Source organism: Myotis myotis, unplaced genomic scaffold (genome assembly GCF_014108235.1).
Source record: "Myotis myotis isolate mMyoMyo1 unplaced genomic scaffold, mMyoMyo1.p scaffold_m19_p_1, whole genome shotgun sequence".
NCBI lineage: Eukaryota > Metazoa > Chordata > Mammalia > Chiroptera > Vespertilionidae > Myotis > Myotis myotis.
In genome coordinates, this window is record NW_023416313.1 from 217,696,189 (window position 1) to 217,719,646 (window position 23,458).

Below are 23,458 nucleotides of genomic sequence, written 5' to 3' on the forward strand. Positions count from 1 at the left end.
GTAAACTGTATGCTCCTATCCAAATGAAAAACTAAAGCACCACGCTATTCCAGGCGCCTTTCTCCACTCGGTAGAGAAAAACACACTGTCTGTAGCCTGTACATATTTAGTCCAACAACATGATTTTTGTCATTAACTTTTTAGTTATATATCTGCCTTGTTCCAAAAAGTATTTAAGACAGATAATTTCACTTTGAATTCATAGTTCAACTTTCTTTAATGGAGCTTGTGCACATACAGTTTCCGTTTCCGTTATATCCCCTGACGTCCCCGTGGTGTATGCGTGCGTGCGTGTGTGTGTGTGTGTGTGTGTGTGTGTGTACACAGGTATATTTTAGAGTAGGATGACACATATCAACCCCAATTCTTAAAAAGAAATTGAAGATGATAAAATTATGTTACTTGGAACCAACCAGAAAATAAGGTGGTCGTAAAACCAAAGCATGTTGACTCCGAAGTCAATGCTGTTTTCAATCTCCGTATGAGCCTACTATTTGAGAAGTGTGGCTCGGATAGTATTCCGGAAGTATATTCTAATACACGTCTTTATCAGGTTAGCTAACATCTTGGTGTCAGAAAGCCGTGGTAACATTTCTATTCTGCAGTTGGGCACTGACAAATACGCCACCAATGAAATGCCAAGTTATAAGCATGTCCAAACCAGAAAGAAACAGGAGAAGCACCTCTGCCAGGAGACTGCCAGTGAGAAAGCCGCCTGCCACGGCCCTCCGATCCCTCCCAGCAGCCCCGCCCCTCCCGGCCCCGCCCAGCGAGAAAGGCAGCGCACCACCGATGTGCTTTCTCTAAAAGATCCCAAACGCCGGGATGTGTGAGAACTTGTGGCCATTCACCCTCTTATAAGGACAATTTCAGAAACTGAAGCTCTGCACGTCATGACCCAGAAGGGGATGGTAGCAACTGGGATGACTGTATGGTCCCCAGAAAGTCTTGAGTGTCATAGGCAGGTTTCTCAATCATGGTACCAAGGCAGCAGCCTGGTGTGATGTGAAATCAATCACAATATTGCTTTTCATGTAGTTAGCATGCTGTTTGATTCATGGTGGTCATGGCATGCTTAGCTACAAAATCAGTTAATAAACTGATGAAAAGAGAGGGGTGTGATGGGGATTCTTGTGTCTTGGAATCCAGCTTAACTGAATTCATGGAAATGACGATGCAAACTAATATGAAAAATCTCTGATTCTTCTGGTTGATTGGTAACACTTACAACTTTACGACTCACTTGAAAAGTAAAGCCTCTTTAAAATTCAAAAGTGAAGCTTTTTTAGAAGATTTAAGAAATTTAAAAATTAGCAGAAAAAATAGATGTAAAACCTCTAATGATTGAATAATTTCTCCAATTCCCTGTTTTTAAAGACAACCGAATTCCCTAAGAATAAAAATCCTTAATAGTTAGCTCAGCGTGTAAGACCCCTGGCATTATGCCTGCAAGAACATATCAGCAAGAACCATCTAATACATGCTTTTAGTGAAGGGAAGGAGGAAGGCGGAAATCTAAGGATGCGCTATGCTAAATCTGAAGGGACTTGATTCAGTCATGAATGGGGATTATGATACATTGGCTACATTTATTTTATGATACATTTAACTAGCACTTAGTTAAATGTATTCAAACTGACTTAGTCATCCTATCTCAAAGTATACCCAACTTGGAATTCTAACTAAATTCACTACCTTTTTATTTTTTTCATATGGCTCATGCAAATCAGGAGGAGAAAATACACTTTCATGATTTTAGTAAAAATGGGAATTTTAGCCTAAACATTGTGGCTCAGTGGTTGAGCATTGACCTATGAAGCAGGAGGTCACAGTTCCATTCCCAGTCAGAGCACATGCCCAGGTTGCGGGCTCGATCCCCAGTAGGGGTGTGCAGGAGGCAGCTGATCCATGATTCTCTCTCTCATCGTTGATGTTTCTGTCTCTCTCTCCCTCTTCCTTCCTCTCTGAAATCAATAAAAATAGATTTTTTTAAATGGGCATTTTATCAGGTTATCAAATAGATTTTTTGTGATTAAAAAAAAAAAGAACTAGATTCAGAACTAACCATTCTTCTTGGCTACCAAAAGGGAAAATAACAGGCACTTGGAAACTCTTTCTTAAAGTTCCTATCACCTCTATTGTAACTGATTGTGAAGTATTCTAAGGCAGCACGGTATACTAAAAAGAGCATGAGCTCGAAAAGTCAAACAGACCTGGCGCCAATTCCTGTCTCTACCACTTACTAGCTGTGTGACTTCAGACAAGTCATTTAGCCTCTTTGAACCTGTTTCTTAATCTATAAAACGGGGTCAATAACTTCTGCCATGCAATGCTAATGTAAGGACTGAATAAGACCACGGCGTGTGTAAACCACTCGGCACAGTGTCTGGCACATGACAGATGTCACATCAGTGCTGCTCTTAGTGCTTCACTAATATGACCGTGAACTCCTTGAGGAGAAGGGATGTCTATTCACATCTGATCCCCAGTGCCAAGCACAGTGCCTGCACCCAGCAGGCTCTTAATAACTAGTTGCTGAATGAATGAAAGCATGAATGAATGAACTATGAAGATGATGATGTGGTTCCGTACTACCAGTCCAGCATTTAAGTTAAGATCGTTATCTGGTTTTTCAGAATCATCCTCATTTCAAGAGAGTCAGATGAAAATTAACCAGCTCCCCGGGCAGCGTCCACATAGAACACAGACGATACCAGCACACGGGACCAGAGTTTGCAGAACTTGCGCCTGTTTGCATCTGATTCCTGCAGACAATTTCCTATTCGAAAGTCTCTTACTTGCCTCCACTGAGCCAGGTGGATACCCTTACCCTCACCTCAGCAGACCTCAAGCTCCTCATGACAAAATCTAGGACCCAACAACTGAAGGCAGTTTCCAAATAGTTGCCTCTTAGAGATCTTGTAAAAATTTCAGGCCATTTTTATTTCCTGGTCTAAAGGACTTGATTCCACCATGATGTTGGGATCATGAGATATCCAATACATCTATTTTATGATAACCCAGATAAAACTGGTTAATGATGGAGGGAATTCAAACTAAAATGTTCCATGTAAAATTCCGCCATGCATAATGCTTTCCACTTGTCCCAAAACCCGTTCCATGTTTTATGTTTAGGCTTGTAATATGTAATTATTATTTTATTGAATGATGAAATTCAGTGATTATTCCTTAACAAATGAGAATTCTTGGTCCATCAGTAACCATACTGATTTATCAAACACTTGAGATGTTGACAAAGGTGAGCCCGTGCCTCAGGGTCTCTGAGAACATACAGCATAGTGTCACCTAGGAAGCTAACACAACATTAAAAAAAGAAAACCAAGTGTGTGAAAATTGAAAATAAGGTAGCAGATAATGTTCCAAAATCAATGCAGAAGAAATCTTACTTGATATCGAGGAATGGCTGCTTGTTTCTGGCACACCTGCTTCTAAGGTAGGGGCGGACGAGGATTCTCGTGGCATTTCCAACGTAGAAAGTCCTTTAGTAGAGGGATCTGCAAGCATAAATAGTATTTAAAACTCAGGACACTGATTAAAAACAAAGTCTAGAACCTTTTCTGTATGCTTTCCCCTCTTGCCTAATACACTCATTCTACTTATATACCCATTATATACCGTTATATACTTTCTGGCCCTACTAATTACTTTAATGGAATTACATCCAAAGTTTCATGGAGAACTGCTTGCGATTTACACTCTGCATCTGTAGCTAGGCCTCTCGGAGATCAGTGACAGCACAAGGACAAAACTAAGCCTCACATGCTCACACTGCCCGTCCCTGAGCAGGTCCCTTCACCTTCCAGACTGAATTTCTTTCCATCTAATACCTAAACTCGCTTACAGCTCATTCCATCTATATCATTCCACCACTCCACCTTTATCTGGCATTTTCCTACTTATCATTTACATCTCAATTTACACAGAAAACTTCCCCTTCAGGATGGTTTTTGAGACCCCTCCCCTACCCCCCAAATACAAACAAACAAACAAAAAACTGGGTCAGGCAACACTCTTATGTAATTCCAGAGCACCCTGTCCTTAATCTCTCCCTAACCTAAAACACTATAATGTCATTTCCTATTTACTTGTCTATAACTTTGCTAAACCACATGTAAAGTAGGGGCAGAGACTGGATTGAACATGAAGTAATGTTAACTCAGATTTTATATTTTATTAATTGAGCAAGAAACAGACTGTATCGTTTGCTTCTTCTACTTGACAAATGTATCCAAGGTGAAATATTTTCTGCATATGGTATTGTCTTAGTAATCTAATGGGGGAAAGGTACTCCACGTTACTCTAGGTAAAGATGATCTTTTAAAAGCTTTTGAAAAGTTTAATAGTTTATTGTAGCAAGCCTCCTAAAATTTCTTACAAACCTCCCTGCCACCTGCAGCAGCACTAACTACTGGGCACAGAGAGCACCGTGGAGTTGCCACTGTGTGCCTTCGTGACTCTGTACTGCAGGTCGGGGATGCCCGCCCTAAGTGGCCGCGAGTTCTTAAGCTTAGTCATGCCTCGGTCTCATCCTTTTCCTATGCTCAATGGTTTTTCCTTGCCACAGAGCAAAACGCCATAACATATACAACGTAAGCAAGCAGATGCTATCCTGTTGCTGGATGACCACCAAACTTACAAAACTGTCAGAAATAAAAGTAAAACAGATCCTAGGTGAGAGCGTGGGTCTCCATCCAACACCCAGCAAGGAAGGCGAGGAGATCTGTATGTCTGTGGGAGGTGGGACACTACAGATATAAAATTATATGACTGTACAATATACATTATAAAATGTTTAAAGACATTATTGTAATTGTCAGATACTTCCTTCTTATTCTAGGAACAAGTATATTAATATAAAACCAACTTTCTCCTTAGTATCCCGGGGAACAATCTAACATAAGGATGAATAGACAAAGCAACACACATACACACACAACATACCTGCAACCTATATATCATACACGCCCACCCCACAGACCTTCCATAGCAGCGGTTCTCAACCTGTGGGTCTCGACCCCTTTGGCGGTCGAACGACCCTTTCACAGGGGTCGCTTAAGACCATCCTGCATATCAGATATTTACATTACAATTCATAACAGTAGCAACATTACAGTTATGAAGTAGCAATGAAAATAATTTTATGGTTGGGTCACAACATGAGAAACTGCATTTATAGGGCCAGAAGGTTGAGAACCACTGTTCTATAGTCTCCGATATACCTACCCTATAGACCTCTATAGCTTCTAGGCAATGCCGTCCTCCATCTATATGCAGAAACTTCCCTGGCTCCCAACAATAAAAAGCTACTCCAGTTTTCCTAGAAACCTTCGGAAACTTTCTGGTTAGTACCAGGGTCTTTCCCTTCCCCTGCCTGGCTGGCGCATGCCCTTTTTCAAATACCCTAACGTTCACTCAACAGATTTTCACAGAGTACCTTTGAGGTACTTTGAGGACACAGCTCTGTCCTATGAGGTAGAGAACAGTCAGAAACCTCAGGAAATACCCGGGCAAATAAAAGAGCTGAGCCCGTCCTCAAAGGAGTGGCTTGTGTATGGGGCAGTGGGAGAAGCAGGACTAGAATCGAGGGCCTAGGCCCAGCACTGCCACCACCTGGCTGTGTGACCTGCAGCAAGGCCCATCACCTTCTGCGGGGGTGGGGGGGGCGGGGGGGGGGGCCAGTGCCCTCTTACAGAAAGCGAGGTCTCTGAGCTCTCTGCCAGTTCTCAATGCTCTAGAGCAGGGGTCCTCAACCTTCCTAATGCCGCGACCCTTTACTACAGTTCCTCATGTTGTGGTGACCCCCAATTTCATTGTTACAAATTGAACATAACTAAAGCATAGTGATTAATCACAAAAACAATATGTCATTATATATGTGTTTTCCGATGGTCTTAGGCGACCCCTGTGAAAGGGTCGTTCGACCCCCAAAGGGGTCACGACCCACAGGTTGAGAACCGCTGCTCTAGAGCCTAGGAATTTAATAAGATAATCAGCCCTGACCAATTCCATTCCTTTTTTAAAATATCTGAGTTGAGACATGAGGAAGCGGCCGATCAGTAGCACGGCAATACTACGGCAGGCTGCATTTTAGCCGGGCTACCTGCTCGCCACTTTTACAAGTTATCTTTCTTAGAAACGGTGTCTCCAAGGAAACACAAGAAATGGCACTTGAGGCAGGAAATCCCTGTGCTGTGACAACTTCACCACGTGTGTCCACGGATTAGGGTCTCGGTGATAACTGGACTTTTTTGTTGTTGTTGTTCTTGAGGGGACACAATGTCCACCAGATTGCTGATATTGTTTAAAATATATAATCAACTGAAGGCCCTAAATGCTGTCAATTCTTCATTATTCTAAGCACTTTTTGCTTTATTTCAGCCCTTCGTATTTGTTCCCCCTTAGACTATATCACAGCTCACTAAAGTACGGGTGGAGGGATGGAGGGAGGGGGGCAAAAAAAGGTCACATTAATGGCTTTTGCTGATTGAGGAAGACTAAAATGATGTTTGGAGTACCTTCATATGAATTAACCATTGCCTCTAATTGACAAGGATGGTCAAGAATTCACTGAAGAGTTTAGAAACAACAGATATGGGAACATTTATGGAGCCAATAAAACCACATCTGAATCCAACACGTGCAGCTAGGCAGGAAGGATAGGGAGTGATTATGAAACAATTATAATGTCACTCCCTGACAATATAAGGTTAAGAATTTATGCCCGGCTGGCGTGGCTCAGTGGTTGAGCGCCGGCCTATGAACCAGGAGGTCATGGTTCGATTCCCTGTCAGGGCACATGCCCGGGTTGCAGGCTCCATCCCCAGTGTGGGGTGTGCAGGAGGCACCCAATCAATGATTCTCTCTCATCATTGATGTTTCTATCTCTCTCTCCCTCTCCCTTCCTCTCTGAAATCAATAAAAATAATTTTTTTAAAAAAGATTAAAAATGTATGCACAGTCAAAGCCAAGAACCTAACCAGTAAGATGCACAAACTTGAATGCAAGGCTGGAAGAAGAGGCAGGACCTCACCTGGATCCTTCTGTTCCCCCAGTTTGTCCAGGACGTTGAAGGAGATGTCCAGGTACTCTCTCTGGATGGCGCTGACCGCAATCTTCCTCTGCTTCCTCTGCCTGGGAACGATCTGAATCTTAAATTCCGACTCCTCGGCTCCCTCCTCTTCGACCTTCCTCTCGGGATTCTGTTCGGTATCGGATTCAGCGCTGGTGTCGGGCTTCTCACTTTCCATTGGACTCTCGGCATCTTCAGGGACTTTGAGGAGGACAGTTTTTGCCCCTGAGCTTGGCATCAGCCCACCCGGCGCCTCTTCTTCGATGCCAGGCTCCAGGTTCTCGTCCAGCGACAAGGCGGGGAGAGCAGATGACTTCTGCAGGAGGTCTCGTTTTTGTTTCAGCGTGAGCGGGCTGCCCCCAGACAGCTCTTGCAGCTCCCCCGGCCTCGCCAAGTCTTCAGCGTCTGCGGGGTCCTCCAGAGCGATGGAACGGAAGTCCTTGTCCCCCGCTGGCTGGTGAGTTCCTGAGTCCTTGGAGGAAAAGCCTTGGGAACAGTCCTCCACACTTACTTGCACGAGAGGAGCTGTGCTCAGGCTGAGGGCCGAGGGGCGGCTGGGGATGGAGGGCGAGGAGGCAGCATTTTTGCCAGCAGCACCATCATTTCCCGGGCCCACCGCCTCCTCTTCGTCGCTCTCTACTATTCGGAGAGGGGGCAGCGGTTCAAACACGAGGGAGTCGCTGTCAGAGGTGGAGTGCATAGACTGCTTCTCGGGCCCAGAAGCCGAGTCTGAGGACAGGTCGATCAGATCTAAGTCCTCCTTAGGAGCTGGCTTTCTTGGCGAATCAACTTTGACCTCAAATGTCTCCATGCAGTTCAACCTGACCTCTGGGATCACGGGCCTCCGCCTTTCCTGAAAGCCTCCCACGGCGGGGTTCTCGGGGACTTCAGGATTGCTCCGCCTGGTGGCGGAATTCTGTCGGGGCCGTCCGTGTTCATGCTGTGTGTGCGTGACGTAAGCAGCCTGGGCGGGGGGCTTATCTACGTCACACCGGTCTATGCAGGACTTCCTACGGTGCTCGTCTAAGGTAAACAACAGGGAGTCTGCGTTCCCTATATCAAGAGATTTTTGTTTTAAAGAGCGCAGCTTTTTTTTCTGAATGCTTTCTTCTCTCACACAGTGGAGAATGCTGTCTTGTAATGCACCCGTTTCTCTATATTCAGCCAGCTCTATTTCACCTGATTGAAACAGAAAAAGCTAGTACTATTTTATGGGGAGATTTCACCATTGCTTCTTTCCCCACCCCTCATACGTGGGCATACAGTCGGCATAGATCATCATCACAATCCCAGCTCCACCAGAAGGCAAAACTGACTTTCTGACCAAGTTTTTGTAAGGTTCATTCTAATTTCAAAAACCAGAAACCCTTGGAATGAGAGCACCCGCAATGGCAGTTTAGGATTTATATTTCCAAAATCAGGCTTCAGAAAAACCCCTCAGCTCTGTTCATTTGTCCAGGAGAGGGGATCGCTTTGGCTGAGGCTGATCTAGGAAACTGTGTTCAAATTGTGTGGAAGAGAAACGAACGTTTTGCAAAAAATCAAATCAAGCAATGGCCCTCTAGCACAGTCATGACGTTAATGAGGTATCTGTCAATTCACATATATATATAAATGTGTGTGTGTATATATATATATATACTGTTTATGCATACATATATATAAAATCAACGGTATTAAAATGTGTAGTAACATAATAAAATTAAGCTTTTACCCCAAACAAACAGTAGAGTACAACATTTCTGCATAAAATTACTAAGAGGAAAAAATTCATACTTCTCTGTACATTCATCTCAACCGGCTGACATTTCACCATTTTGCTGCCGCCTATCCTTTTCAATCTTGCAAAAAAAGTGTGAGACTCTTTACTGCAGGGTCCAGCAGGTGTGTCATGAACATCAGATTCATCAAAAACACTATCTTCTTCTAATTGGGGAGAGAAAGTCAAAATTACACTTACGAGGTTATTCTCTCTTAGGCTGTGTCTACACAAGCATTTCAATGAACACATTACAGAGAGCCAAGTCTGGGGTGGTTTCTACGCCAGCCCACGTCTGGCCATGGCTTGTATTTCATCCAGGCATCAAGTCATCCATATGTTGAACAGAACAACCTGCTGTACAAGGTTGCCCCTCATTTTCCAGGAGACAATGGGCAGCATTTTCAAGAGAGACATTTCAATGTTGCAATAGAGCCTCATGCAGAAGCTTTCCCAATGCACTGAAAACCAGATAGTACATAGGTGTCAGGAGTCGGGGATACTGCTTGACCGCCCTGCCTTGGGTGAATTTTCAGGCTAATTTGGCAAAAGAAAATTAAGCAAAATGAGTGGTTCTCACTCTTTCCAAAAACATATGCCTTTTTGGGATTTGAGAACTGGCATAGACACAGCCTAACAGCACATGCACCTTATACTTTGTGAATGCAAAATACTGTACTCTACATTTGGTAATGACACACACAACACACAGAAAAAGCTTAGAAAAGCCACTGGCCGTCTTAAAAGCTCCACAAATGATTATGGGCTGAAAGAGTAAACAAAGGAAAAAGAAAACAGAAAGTAACATCTCCCCCTGGTAAAGACTCTTCTCTGAGGAGTTTGTCCTGTGTAACTACAGTGAATCCCAGGAAGAATCTTTGGCTCATCAGCCTGAGGCCCCCTAAATAAATTGGTCACTAGAATGCCTGTCAAGCATTTTTCTATGTCTTCTTCTGTCCCCATTTGGCCAATTTTAAATCAAAGAGAAACACAAAAATGAATAAATAAGGAAAGGGTTGCTATGTTGCACCCATAAAGTTCACTTAATTTCAAATGTCCTTCCATGCTTTGGAAAGGCCAAAGCCATGTTCAAAGCAGCAAGAGAAAAGGCTACAAAAGTGCACTTAATACCAGGACAAATGGGATCAACCTACTGTTGGAGCTGAATATCACTGAAATCACAGCATTTGGCCTATATCGTCATCTACCTATGTGACAAAAGGAGGCTCAGATGTGATTAAGGTTATTTAAGCTTTCTTGAGCATAAGGGTATTACAAATACAGAGTTAAGTTTTGATCCTGTCCTCATACACAAGAGTCTATAAGTAAGTGAAATTTGAAGCAGTAGATGTTAGATAAACCAAGAATAGTGATCCTTTTGGTCAAATAAAAAAAATAAATGTTAACCATTAAAATGGGTACAAAACTACCAGTAAACTTCCACAAAGATGAGAAAGCCAATCAAACGCCTGTGTCTTGAGAAGAGGCAACAGTGACCTGTTTTATTTCCTTTATAAAAACATACTCCTTTTAAAATGCAGGTCTTTGAGGAAAGAGTTATGCAATTGCCATTATATAGCTGCGAAATAATTCTCAATTATACTGAATAATCGAGAAGAAAGGCTTCAGGATGGCATCTCCCATCTAGAAAGGGTCACCTGGGACGGGTCCAAACACTGAGCCCACATTGAGGACATCCCTAGTGTAACTGGATCTACCCAATTTCCCAGAAACTCGGACCTAAACTGGTAGATAAGATATTCTTCAGAAAGGGCCTGATTGATACCAGAGCTAAATAACTTAGGACTCTGAGATCCATCTGTAGCCAACCTAGACTCAGACCTTGCAGCAATAAACCAATAATGGAATGCTGGCTCCAACCCACCCTAATGAGATATTTTCAGAGCCGTCAACCGAGTCAGACTCCATTAACACCACTCTGTAACACACCAAAGGGTCGGGGGACACTTGGCTCTCTCCCAGGATTGGATTAGATGATGTCACCTTACAAGTCTAGTCACCCCGTGACATGCACTAAAGATACACACCTTGGTTCTTCAGGCTATAATTTTACTCTAGAGTTTTATTCTACTCCTTTGTGGAAAAGCTATCAATATAAAAAGTCAATATCGGAGATAACGTAAACCTATGCAGCAAAAGTATTTCATTCCAGTTGCCTTAAATCAATTCTTACTGAATAAGGCGGCTACCAAAAGCATGTCAGCAAATGCAGACTCCATTCAAGTCTGTGAGCACAAAGTTCAGGAGCAAACGGGAGAGCGACAAGATTACATGCCTCTACTAAGCGCCGACCAAGAATGACCTCACAGCCCAAAGCAAGGCGTTTCCGTCACGCAGGAAAAGGCCCATAGCGGTCTCTAACCAATCAGCAGACAATCTTTACCAAACACTATTTCTTATGAAATGGATTTCAGAAGCACATTAATTCTTTCTCTTTCATTTTAAAAATTAAGGCAGCAACATTCATGGGAGAGTTGGAAAATTAATGAAGCAGTAAGTGATTTTTTGACTCCAGAATGACACCTGAGGGCCCCCTTCTGCCTCCTAAGAGAAACACTGTCCAGAATGTTTTACGTATTCAAACTCAGTTTAGGATAGAATTGAGATGTGTGAAGTACCTTTTTCTTTCTCGCTGTATCTGCTTATGTTACTGTTGTCACTGTACAAAGGGCCTGCCGTGGCATGGGGCTTGCAGCTATGATACTGTGCATTGAGTGTATTGACTGTTATGTGAATCAGGTGCAGCAGGACCTTGCTGATGTCACAGTCCCGATATGGATACTGCACAACAAAACAAAGGGAGAAATATATACATGGTTATTTCGAAGGGTAAGTTTTCCACTTGATCTTGCTAGATAGTTTCCTCAGCATTTTGGGGGGGGTAAAAAGAAAAATATAGATAGGCAAAAACATAAATCCTTATCATGCATGCCCTCATTCCCTGCCTCTTGCACTGAACCACAGACGGCAATGCATGCCAGCTCCTAGTTACAATTCCTTTCAACAAAATTATTTGCCATAAACATCTGGTCTATGAATACAATTTTAAATACTTTCCTTGTTTTCTGACATAAAAATGAATATATATTAATTAGATAAAATAGGAGATTCTGGTCAGAAATAGAGGTGGTTGATCGAAGTCCTACAATTCATCTTTTTTTATTTTAAACATTTTCAAGAGAAGACACTGACATGGCCTCCATTTCTAGTTCCATTCCAATAGCTCTTTGCTTCTCAGCACTAATTGTACATGACAATTCTTCTAAAGGTCAAATGATTGTCCTACAACATTTTCAACATAGGTCTCTTAAGTGTTCTCCTCACTAAGAGAATCATTCTACCCAAAAAAGAAGTAACTACAGCAATTCACCTTGTACAGGATGACAAGCAAGGCCTTCAACCACATCTGCCGGATGTGAGGCTTTAGGGACCAGAGGGAACAGCGAGGGGGCTGTTGGAAATAATGCCGTAGTTGAGGACAAGAGCAGTATTTGAGCACCTGAACCACCAAGGGGAGAAGGTGTTTTCCCAAATTAATGTTATAGTCCATAACCTGAAATAGGAAAGAAATTAATAACTGAAGGAAAACTATAAAGAACACTTACAAGCCAAAAGGAAAAATTTGAACCATCGAACACAGGCAAAATATTTAACAGGCATCTCACAAAGTATTAATAGTGATGGCCACTACGCATAAAGGAGGAAAGTCCAACCTCACAGGAAATTTTTTTAAAAACCTCGTCTATTAAAATAGTTTTAATCTGCTCAATTATCTAATAATCTATTTAATTTATCTATTAAAATAAAATTTTATCTATTAAAATGTCCTATTAAACTATTAAGTGGAATAAAATTTAGAATCAATCAAAACACCTAGTATGGGAAATCATGTGGAGAAATGGACATTCTCAGACACAGTATATTACCTTTCTGGAAACAGTATATTACTTAATACAACCTTTCAAGAGAGCAATTTAACAACATGTATTCAGAAGTAAAAAAAAAGCACATAGCCTCTAGCACAGCAATTAAATATATCCTAAGGAAATAATCAGACAAGTGTTCCAAGATGTATGCATAAAAATAGTCAGCACTATAGCCAGCCCCAGCTGAACACAAACCTACATCTCCAACATTATGGGACTAGTTAATAAAAGATTGTTTTTATGACAGCAGACTACTATGTAGACATTAATAGGATATGATACAAACTTATTTACATTATATGAACTCTGTAATATATTTTATGTTTCGAAAGGTTACACATACAGCCCTGGCCAGTGTGGCTAAGTTGGTAGAGCATCGTGTTATGCACTGGGAGGCCACCCAGTTCAATTCTGGGTCTGGGTCAGGGCACATGTGGGCTCGATCCCCAGTAGGGGAGGCATGCAAGAGGCAGCCAATTGATGTTTCTCTCTCACATCAATGTTCCCTTCTCTCTCTCTCTCTCTCTCTCTCTCTCTCTCTCTCTCTCTCTCCCTTTCCCTTCTTCTCTCTCTAAAATCAATAAAAACATATTTTTAAAGGATAGACATACATATATTAATATGTATAACATGATCTTATTGTTATTAAAATGTGCATGTATATACATACGTATATATACATATACACATATATGTATGTATGTATATGATATATATGTGTGTAAATTTGGAGCCAGTGATAATACCAAAATGTTAGTTATTTGTCATGGGTTTTTTTGAGATTTGTATTTTACCTTATTGGTTATATTTCTAAAATGAATATGTATAACATGGATTTAGAAAGGGAAAAGCAGGGGAGGGAAGGAAGGAGGGAAAAGAGAAGGGAGAGCTTGGTGGCTGAAATGGTGCACTCTCCTTCAACACAGACAGCTGAGTTAGTGGTGGTCCTCTAATTATGAGCATCAGCAACAGACAACTACATACCTACTGCCCCCACTCTGCTTGTCTGTGTTCATTATTTTACGATCTATTTGAGCTCATTGATAACAGCTACCGTCACTGAGTTCCTAGCATGAGGCAGGCACTGAGCAAGGTGCTTTGCAATATGTTGTCTCTAATCTTTCAAAAGAAAGTCTGTTACCAATGGGCAAACAAGCAGAAGATGCCTAAGGCCATAGAGTTAGTAACAGTGGCAGAGCTGAAATTCATGTCCATTATTCCCCAAGTCCTATACCCTTTGCAGACTGTGCAATCATTCTGGAGAGTCATATTTGTTGCACTGGTCAAATTAGGCACACAAGATACCCCACAATCCCTCAATGCTGCTCTTGGATCATATCTCAAAGGAATTCCCACATTAGTGGATAAGGTGCATGTACAAGGATGTCTATTGCTGAGCGGTTTGGGGTAGGAAGGAGTTGGGAGGAATATGAGTGTCCATCATGGGGGACTGGATAGTTAAAGCATGGCAGATGTACACCATGGCATGCGGTACAGCAGTTAGAAGTAGCAAAGATGGAATAGCCAATAATGGTGATGTGACATGAAGTAAGTTGTATGATTAATTCAACCCTCCACTTGAAGCCAAAAAGGAAAAGGATTTTTTAAAAAGAAAAAGAAGTATGATGATTATCAGAGGGAAAGGGGGTTGGAGGGGGTATAAGAGGGTAAAGGGCGGATACATGGTGATGGAAGGAGACTTGACTTGCGGTGGTGAACACACAATACAATTACACAGATGATGTATTATAGAATTGTACACCTGAAACCTATATAATTTTGTTGACCAGTGTCACCCCAATAAATTCGATAATTTTAAAAGGAAAAGAAAAAAAAAGCACCCACAAATAAAGATCCCACACTGCCTTATCGTTCACTGGGTAGAGTTTTAGGTTAGAATGATGGAAAAGTTCTGGAGATGGATAGTGGTGGTGGTTACATAACTAAGTGAATGTACTTAATGACACAGAATTGTACACTTAAAAATGGCTAAAATGGTAAATTTATGTTATATATATTTTATACTACCTCCCCCACCAAAATCCCAAACTCCCTTTATGACATTAGGTGGCTGAATCTTACTCATCTGTATATTCCCCTCGCAGACTCTTAAGAAAGTAATTTGTACAAACTTTTACACTCAACTAATGTTGGCCACATGGATTTAATTACTTGTTTCTCCTGAAAGTCCAATGGTATGACCTCCAAAAGCTGTTATTACACTTACTTGGGCAATTCCTGCAATAAACGCATTAAAGCAAGTTGACAGGCGCATTTTTTGAGGTGCAATCATAAAGCAACCTTCCTGCTGGTCGTAGCCGAGCAAGACGTACAGGTGCCGCTTGACCGTGTTGAAGGCCTTGGCGCTGCTGATGTCGGACTCCGCGCTGCTCTCATCCTTGGCCATGAACTTCATGAGCACTGTAATCAGCTGGTGCACTGTCTGGTGGTCGATCCCAGCGTCTTCTGGGAGCAGGTCCTTGATGGTGTTGTCATTCTCAGGGGATTGTTGTCCTGTCAGTACAAGAAAGGCCATCAGAGGGTGGCTCCTCCACCCAGAGCTTTACACTAAAACCTCCCTTAATGTATGAAGCACATTCTTCTGCCATTAAATATTTTTATTTTTTGGAAAAACTTAAAGGCACAATATGGCCTACTAAGCAAAGCATTAGTCCAAGGGTAGAAGTTAGTGTGTCCATCTACAACCAAGTAATTGGGGAATAATAAAGGAATTTGAAATAAAAATGGGCATGACAACGCTAACTTCTCTTCAAACAGTAAGACAAACACCCAAATAAACTTCATCTAATGGCAAAGTTTTATCCTCAGTGATAAAGAGAAGTTCCCCTTCCATTTGTAAAATCAGCATGTAAGAATAACCAATAATAATAATAATATTCTAAAACCCACTGAGCACAAAGACATCCACTGGGTTATTTTGTTTAAATTATTATCTCAATTCAGTTATGTTCATAAATCAGCTGGTGGGGAAAAAAGTTTTCTTTTTCAAATCCTGAGATATTAGCAATGTGTAGTCTCTCAATAATTTAGTAAAAATTAAATAACAAATTATAAGCCCTGCTGAATGTAATGAGAAACATACAGGAAGGGAGGGAGGGCCACAGACAGAAAGAAGCATGAACTATTTTAAAAGCGGGGGGGGGGGGGGGGAGGGTGCCACAGACAGAAAGAAGCATGAACTTTTTTAAAAGCGGGGGGGGGGGGGTGCCACAGACAGAAAGAAGCATGAACTTTTTTAAAAGCGGGGGGGGGGAGGGGTGTCACATGAAGGTGAGCTGAAAGTTCACATGGAAAGAAAAAGAGAATACCTTTGCCCTTGACTTATTCTTAACCCCACAAAAAATTATGATGAGCAGCACCCTGACATTGACTTTCTCTGTTATTTTTCAGAGCCAGAAATTAGACCCTGTCTTCTTTGTTTTTCTGCCTCTTCTGATCTGGTTTCGTTTAGGACTTTGAGGGAAGGAAAAGTGAGATTTGTTTTTCCATGTTTCTCTATAGGGGCTATTCTTGTCCTTCCTTTGACAAGTTGCATCAGAATTGCTAAATTGGAAGCCATTTTAGCCTGGTGGGTTAGGTAGGCACACCCGCATTCTCCTCTCTCATCCTGCAAGGAACAGTTCTGCTAAATGATGACAAGCTTGGGTTACAAATCATTATAAACAAAAACTTGACTGAGTTTATTTTATGATGATGGTATTAAGGAAATAACAAAAATAAAACTAGGTGATTTATACCCATTAACTTAACCAATTCGGCAAAATCTCAGTCTTCCAGGACACAGCCAAGAGAAGTGAGATCGATGAAACATTTCTGGAGACTGTGGAAATCAACTGCCTCAAGCCCAAACCCTTCTCTCTTCAGCAGGGGCATGAAAGTAATGTCAAGTTCAGGCATGACTAGGTCAGAACTACACATAAGGCAACAACCAGGTTGACTAGTTTTCCCCAGATGATCAGAAGAATGCTGGTCTGTTCAAAAGTGACACACTGAGAAGGGATGGTTTACAATGTATGAAGAGGCAGAGAAATCATATAAGTCAAAGAGCCTCTAACATAAGGGAAAGCGTCTGACATATTTTAATATGACCCTAGGACATTAACATGTTCTATCTCATAGATTCTGTCCATGAAGGGAAAAATATGTGCAATGTACTTTAGAGAAATTTTACCAAAAATTATTCAAACAAAACCTAAGAATTTCTTTACGATGGTGTTTCACATGAAGAGTGAATTATAAATTTTCAATTGTTAATATTATCATTATTTACTAGCCATGCATCAGCCATCATTAAAAAAAAATCACCCTATTTCACCAAGAGCCCAAAAATGTGAAGCATCCCTGTATATTATAATTAAATGTTTGAATAGAAGATCAAACCAAAAACAATACCTATGTAAATCCTCATAAAGCAAAATAGAAAAAGTTTAGAAAACTATTTTTTCAACATTGAATAACATTTAATCTTGATTTTTTTTTTTCCTCTAAAGTATTACTTTACAACTAGAAGAAGGTTATTGCTCTGGGCAAGCTTGGGCCAAGAATCTGACAAGTGTGAAAATCTAGGTTCCCTGCAGGATTCAATGTTATCATAGCAGCAAGTGATGGCTGTTACAATATAGCTTCATTCCTCAATTCCTTTTAGCTCTGGGGGCAAGATTTCAGACAGCACGAATCACTCAGTCCTGCTCAACCACCTCAAGTCCAGAGTGGCTGGACTCCAAAATCCCAAAGTTAAAAGTGGAACTCAGGAGGGTTGGAGAAGGAGCTGCACTTTTGTTTTATAACCCTGAGAATCTAGAGACCTCAATACAAAAGAAAGGGGACCCCAGACTAGGCCCAACTAGGACATCAACTCCCCATGTCATTCTATCCCAGTTTGGGTCTAGAAAATAAACCATCAGACTTCACCTTTAAATATGTGAAATTTAAAATTCTTCTCGTTGCAAGAAGACATTCATTTTATTTACTTTTCTTTATTTTTGTTGCTGACACTATTACAGATAAAGTATGTAACCTTAACTTTTCCTGTCAAATCGCATTTTCCTAATGAGTAAGCATTATTTCACAAATGCCCTGTCCTCATATTAGATTCATCTTCGTTGATCTTCCGTGCTTTAAGTTGGCTGATTTTACTCTGCTGTTTCTGAATAGCTAGGAATGAATGCTCCTTAACAAACCATGACATTTACTGAAAAAAGGACTAGCTAATGGGACCTATTGCATAAAGTGGGGGGAAACCCTCTTTGCATTCCAATAATTTCCCCTCTGGTTGTGAGCTTTGCCAAGTCTGTGCTCTTTCTTTACAACACTGTAAGCTTGTGGTTGGTACACTCTTCACTAAGAGGAGTTATCTTAATCAAATCCATAAGAAAAATGAGCTTAGAAAAGTTGACATTTTCTTTATTGTTCAAGACAGCAATTAGTTATCTAAAAGGTTACAAAATTTCCATTTTTAAATTAAATGCCTACAATATTTTCTCTAAGGTGTGACCATTAAAACACTTTTGAATTCTATTCCATAAAATTCCTGTATCTGTTTTAACTATAGAGATTTAATGTGTTAAGAGATTTGATCACTTCTGTAAAGAAAAAGGTAGGCACCTTTATAATCACAAGGTAGAGAGAGCTATTCTACCATAACTTGAACATGGACTCTGTCCAGAGTGGTTCAACCGATCGAAACTCCAAAGTATAGTACAATTTTATTTATTCAAACAATTTGGAGCCAGGCAAGATCAGGACCTGCTTTTCTCCTATCACTCCATCCACCCCAAATATTCAGCATCCTTACAACCTGGGCTACTCACGGATCTCAGAATGTCACCAACATTTCCCACCTTTGCCTTTGCTCACGTTCTCTCTTCACCTTGTAGAGTGGTCCTCCACCCCATCCCCAATTTAACCCTCTGGATCTGGTCCCCAGAAGCCATTCTTATTACCTGTGCCCACCTTCCTCTCAGCAACTGGATGTGATTCCTACACTCAGAATGTCCAAGGACAAGAAAGAAGGGAAGAGGGGAGGGTGGAAGGGAAGAATGAACAGAAGTTTTCTATAGCATTTCTTAACTCTCCTGGGACAAATAGCTATTATGCAAGGCAGAACTTTTTATTCATTCACTTGACTTATTTCCCCTATAAGAGCAAAGGCTCCTTGAAGGCAAGTGCTATGCTTCATCCATTTTTTAAAACCTCCAGAGAATATGGGGCCGTGTCTGACTTATAGTAGATGCTTATTATTCATAAATGTCTACGTATACTGAATTCAAATAAATATTTCAAATCTTGTCTTCTCTATAGGAGAAAAACTGATGAAGTTTCCAAACAGCAAGGAATGTTTGGAAACAGCTAGGGAACATTCCTCTGTATAAGTCAGCTCACAGCCACCACTGTCAAACCAATGTGACAAGTAGAGGAAGAAAGGACCCCTTCCACGAGCTAACTCTGCATTTGGTTGAGAGAAGCCAAGGGTTACGCCCTATAAATGAGGTTGTATTATTTCAGTAGGTCCGGCCACACTGCCTCACTGGTCTCCCTAGCTCATTAACTCAACTTAAAGCTTCATTCATGTGCACATGGCCACAGAGGCTGTAAAGTTGATGTTGGTGACTAACTCCGCATCCTCATATGCTCCCCATCCCTGCCTTTGCCTCTTCCTACCCCACATCCTATCATTTGAGAAACTGTCATTTCCCAAAACCATCATTTCAAACAAGGGCATTCCTACGAAAAACAACTGTACTCTTTGATTTATTGGATCAAAATAATCAATAGGTATTTTGAAGTTGGTGAAGATGTGAATTGTAAACCATCTTTCTAGGAAAAAAGAGGGAGAGCCCAAAAGAGAAGCAATTTGGAAGTCCAGGCTGGAACCTAAGAGGGAAGCAGGAAAGGTCAATACGAATTTCACCAATGTTACCAAGCATTGGGTACCTAGCATTGGGGACCTTCTCTTACTGCTACAAATTCAGACCAAGAGATCTCAGGATTTCTCTACGGGCTGGAGTAGAGCATCCATGTCCCTGTAGGGATTAGGATAGCTCTAGACCAATCTGTAGGTTCTAACCGGAAAGATCCTCTGGTCTGGATGCTCACGGCTTACTGGATGCTCACTGTAGCAGACCTGAATGCCCAGGTCAGCTCTGTAACTAGACTGGTATGCTCATGTCATCCCAAAGGGAAGGAATATCCTAAAACCAATTCCTCAGGAGGAGGCTATAGTGGAAAGAAAGCAAATCAAGTCTCTTGGACTCAAGTATCAGTTCTATCCCTAACTAGTTATACGTGATCTTCAGCAAACCACCTAAGCAGAATTTCTTAATTCTTAGGACCTGTGTTCCTGTCCATATGTAAAGTGAAAAAAATAATACTTTACATATAGCCATAGTTGTAAAATCAAAATTAGATGATTTGCATAAAAACACTTCATAGATAGAAGCACTATACGTATATGAAATATGATTTACCTACTACTGTTTAATTATTCATTCCAGGAGATAAGGAACAAGATATAATTAAATCCCATGTGATTACATGGAGTGGTTATTGTTTGTTCAGTATTACGCATCATGTTCAGCATTGGTGAAATTTGTATTCAACATTAACATTCATCAGATGTTCTGAATCATCAAAGACAAAGAATTCCTGGTTCTCACAGCATTAGTGAAAATACAGCTTATATCTAATTAAGATTAAACCAATTTCAGATTAGCAGGTAAAAGTGTATATTTCATCGATTGGGATTAAATAAAGGTGTAGAGCTCCTACTAGCATTTACCACACATGCCTTGCAAGGGAGATCAAGACATCTGGGCTTACAACCCAGATCTGTTTGTTACCAACAAACCTGTGGCACTTACTCTTCTCTGGGAACCTCAGTTTCCTCTTCTGTAAAATGAGAATATTAGCCTACTTCTAATATTTCAGCTATAGAATTCTATGAATTTTTTATATTTGCACAAGTCCTTTGATTTGACTCATAAATGTCATGGAGAAATGCAGTTCTTCGCTAGCCTTGAAGAGTATACCTTCTATACAAGTGTATTTCCATTGCAAATTTGCTGTGCATGTTCATATCAGAGAGCCATAAATTATAAATCCAGTGACAAAAAGTTCAGCCTTTACTTCAGGCCTGATCAATACAAGGTCTTGCACAGAGGAGCTCATTATCTGCATCAAACAAAAGTATATTCAATAGCAAGTTCTTCCGTTTCCATTTAGTTATTATCTTAAACCATCCTGTAGTCTTCTGACTGTCCTGGTATGTCTTTGCTTCCAGGTTAAAACATTCAGTGTCTAGTGAATAATAATACAAAACTGAAAATCTAGTTTGAAATCGTCTTATAAGCAATTTATAAGTTTCCAAATCTATAGAAGTTTTGCTTATGGCAGTGTCATGTAAACGATATTTATGCTTAAAATGAACAATGCTTTTATTTGCCCCTTTTCCATCTTGTCACTTTGGATGGGACAATTAGATGCTTGAAGCTTTTATTCACTTTAAGAAACATATACACACATTTTCCCAAAGAGATGTGAGAGGTTGGATTATTATAATGGGTGATAATAATTACAGACTAGCTTTTCAATTCAGCCTTATGACAAAAAGAAAAGATGGGGTCAAATAAAGATAGTTTGTGAAACTGCATAAGACCATTCTCAAAAAGACCTAACTGAAGGGGACCTGGATGGATTTCACATTTGCAGTGAAGTCAGAATCAGATGTTCTTATTTTATCTTTCTTCCACCTCAGCACAGGTGAGGCACAAGCGATGCACAAAATAAGGTAAGAGACTCTGCCAAGTATTTGCTATCCCTTTTTTCTCATCAATTTTAAAAGAGAAAATACAGCCCTGACTGGTTTGGCTCAATGGATAGAGCGTTGGCCTGTGGATCCAAGGGTCCCAGGTTCGATCCTGGTCATGGGCGCCAGAAACAAATTAAAAAATAAATAAACAATAAATAAATAAATAAAATAAAAGAGAAAATACACTCTGGCTAACACCTACCATCTGCAATCATAATCTTGTGCTCCTCCTCCATCCCTCACCGCCTCTCTTTCTAGAGTCATTTTTATAACACATAACAAACACACAGTCTTCAAAGTCTCCCTACTTGAAATTTTCCTTCTGAGGCCATTCTGAAAACTTCACCTTAAAACTATTCTTAGAAAATAATAATAGAAAAACAAAATCTTTGTTAGCATGATACATAGATGGTAGTTACCAACTTGTTTCTGACAAATAAGCAGGTACTCAGAACCTTCACAGTTTTCCCAACAAGTTATGGGACTATTTGTGTGAATAACATTCAGTCTGTAATAGTCTTGCCTTCAGCCCTTAGGATAATTCAGGAACATCAAATGACAGTTACACTGTGCCAAGCTGGATATGTTCCCATGATGCGCCAAACAATGGAAACTTTTTCTCTGAGACAGAAAGGCATGTAGAGCTGCAAAGAATCAGGAATGACTAAGGGGATGAGTGAATGATGGTGGTTCAAATGTAGAACCTTATAAAGTGCGAATGAAATGTATGTTTTTTCCTATAGCAGATATATATGAACATAATATTTCTATGTGTAAATACACATACAAATATAAGTACTAGGTATGGTTCTAGACATACTGGCTCTCCGGGGAACAGTGCGTACTCAGGTAACAAGATGCTTCTTACTGGACCAAAAGTTACCAGCATCAAAAGCCATCTGCTAATATAAAAGGAATTGCTATGTCAGGGGCCCAAATGCTTGAGCACCTGGGGAAGACTTTGGAGCTTGCCAAACCTAACTATATCACTGTGGTCCAGTTACAGACACTGCACTATCCTTTGTCCACCTGTGAGAGACAGTTGCACACAGCCCTTCAAGTCAGAAGTACCCACCTGGCATCTGTTCGGGTGTCCCACCGAGAGCTGGAGCAGACTGCTCTTGCCTGGTCAACCTCACAGCTTAAAAATCAACAACAACTCTATTTAAATAAGCATTAAAAACAACTTGAGCCTAGAAAATATACTTAGCGCTAACTGCATTGGATAGTAGGGGCAAGTTTAGTTTTCCTATTTGTAATTAGCATCACATAGTAGATGTTTATATCACAAAAATTTTGTGGTTTCATTTGAACCTGAAGAACATCCTGCAATGTTACTTTAATTCTTAACCTTCACAATTGTCACGTGAATCAATTAACAAGAAATAACAATAAGTAAACTGTATATCCCAAACTGATCAGTTAGATTCTAAAAGACCTGGGACATTCTTATAGAAATTGTAATTCATTTGATTGAGGTATTGGATTTTAGGATCTGATTCAGTTTCATCTGGGGCCTCACATTAGCACAGGATATTCTGAAATGGGCACCTGTTATTATCTTTGCTCTCTGAACACCTAGATTATTGATTGCTTACAGGGCTGTTATTGATTCTTCCAAAGTTCAAAACACTACATATCCTTAGCTTGTCGAAAAATAGAGGAAAATGCAATAAATAAAATCAAATCATATTTATGATTTAAAATGGTCATGTTACAATAAGGCTGTCTTCTAATAAGTGCCAATGAAAAAGCAAACTTTTCAGCTTCTAACAGGATAAGAAATACATTTTATGGGGCTCTTTTATTAACTTCACAGCAGTTAAAAATTAAGT

The 23,458-nt window shown here is 40.5% G+C and overlaps 1 protein-coding gene across 2 annotated transcripts in view; it reads right to left on the minus strand.

Annotated features, from left to right (window-relative positions):
- The window catches only part of UNC79 (unc-79 homolog, NALCN channel complex subunit), a 176,612-nt gene that overhangs the window by 65,183 nt on the left and 87,971 nt on the right, over positions 1-23,458 (minus strand). The window contains exons 24-30 of one of the 2 annotated variants that reach the window (XM_036315962.1): positions 22,699-22,764; positions 15,024-15,310; positions 12,241-12,423; positions 11,489-11,651; positions 8,867-9,016; positions 7,052-8,269; positions 3,408-3,515 (exon numbers count right to left, since the gene is read on the minus strand). In XM_036315962.1, the coding sequence (XP_036171855.1) occupies positions 3,408-3,515; positions 7,052-8,269; positions 8,867-9,016; positions 11,489-11,651; positions 12,241-12,423; positions 15,024-15,310; positions 22,699-22,764 (2,175 nt within the window). The remainder of the gene's footprint in view (positions 1-3,407; positions 3,516-7,051; positions 8,270-8,866; positions 9,017-11,488; positions 11,652-12,240; positions 12,424-15,023; positions 15,311-22,698; positions 22,765-23,458) is intronic. The other variant, XM_036315970.1, reaches the window with a different exon arrangement.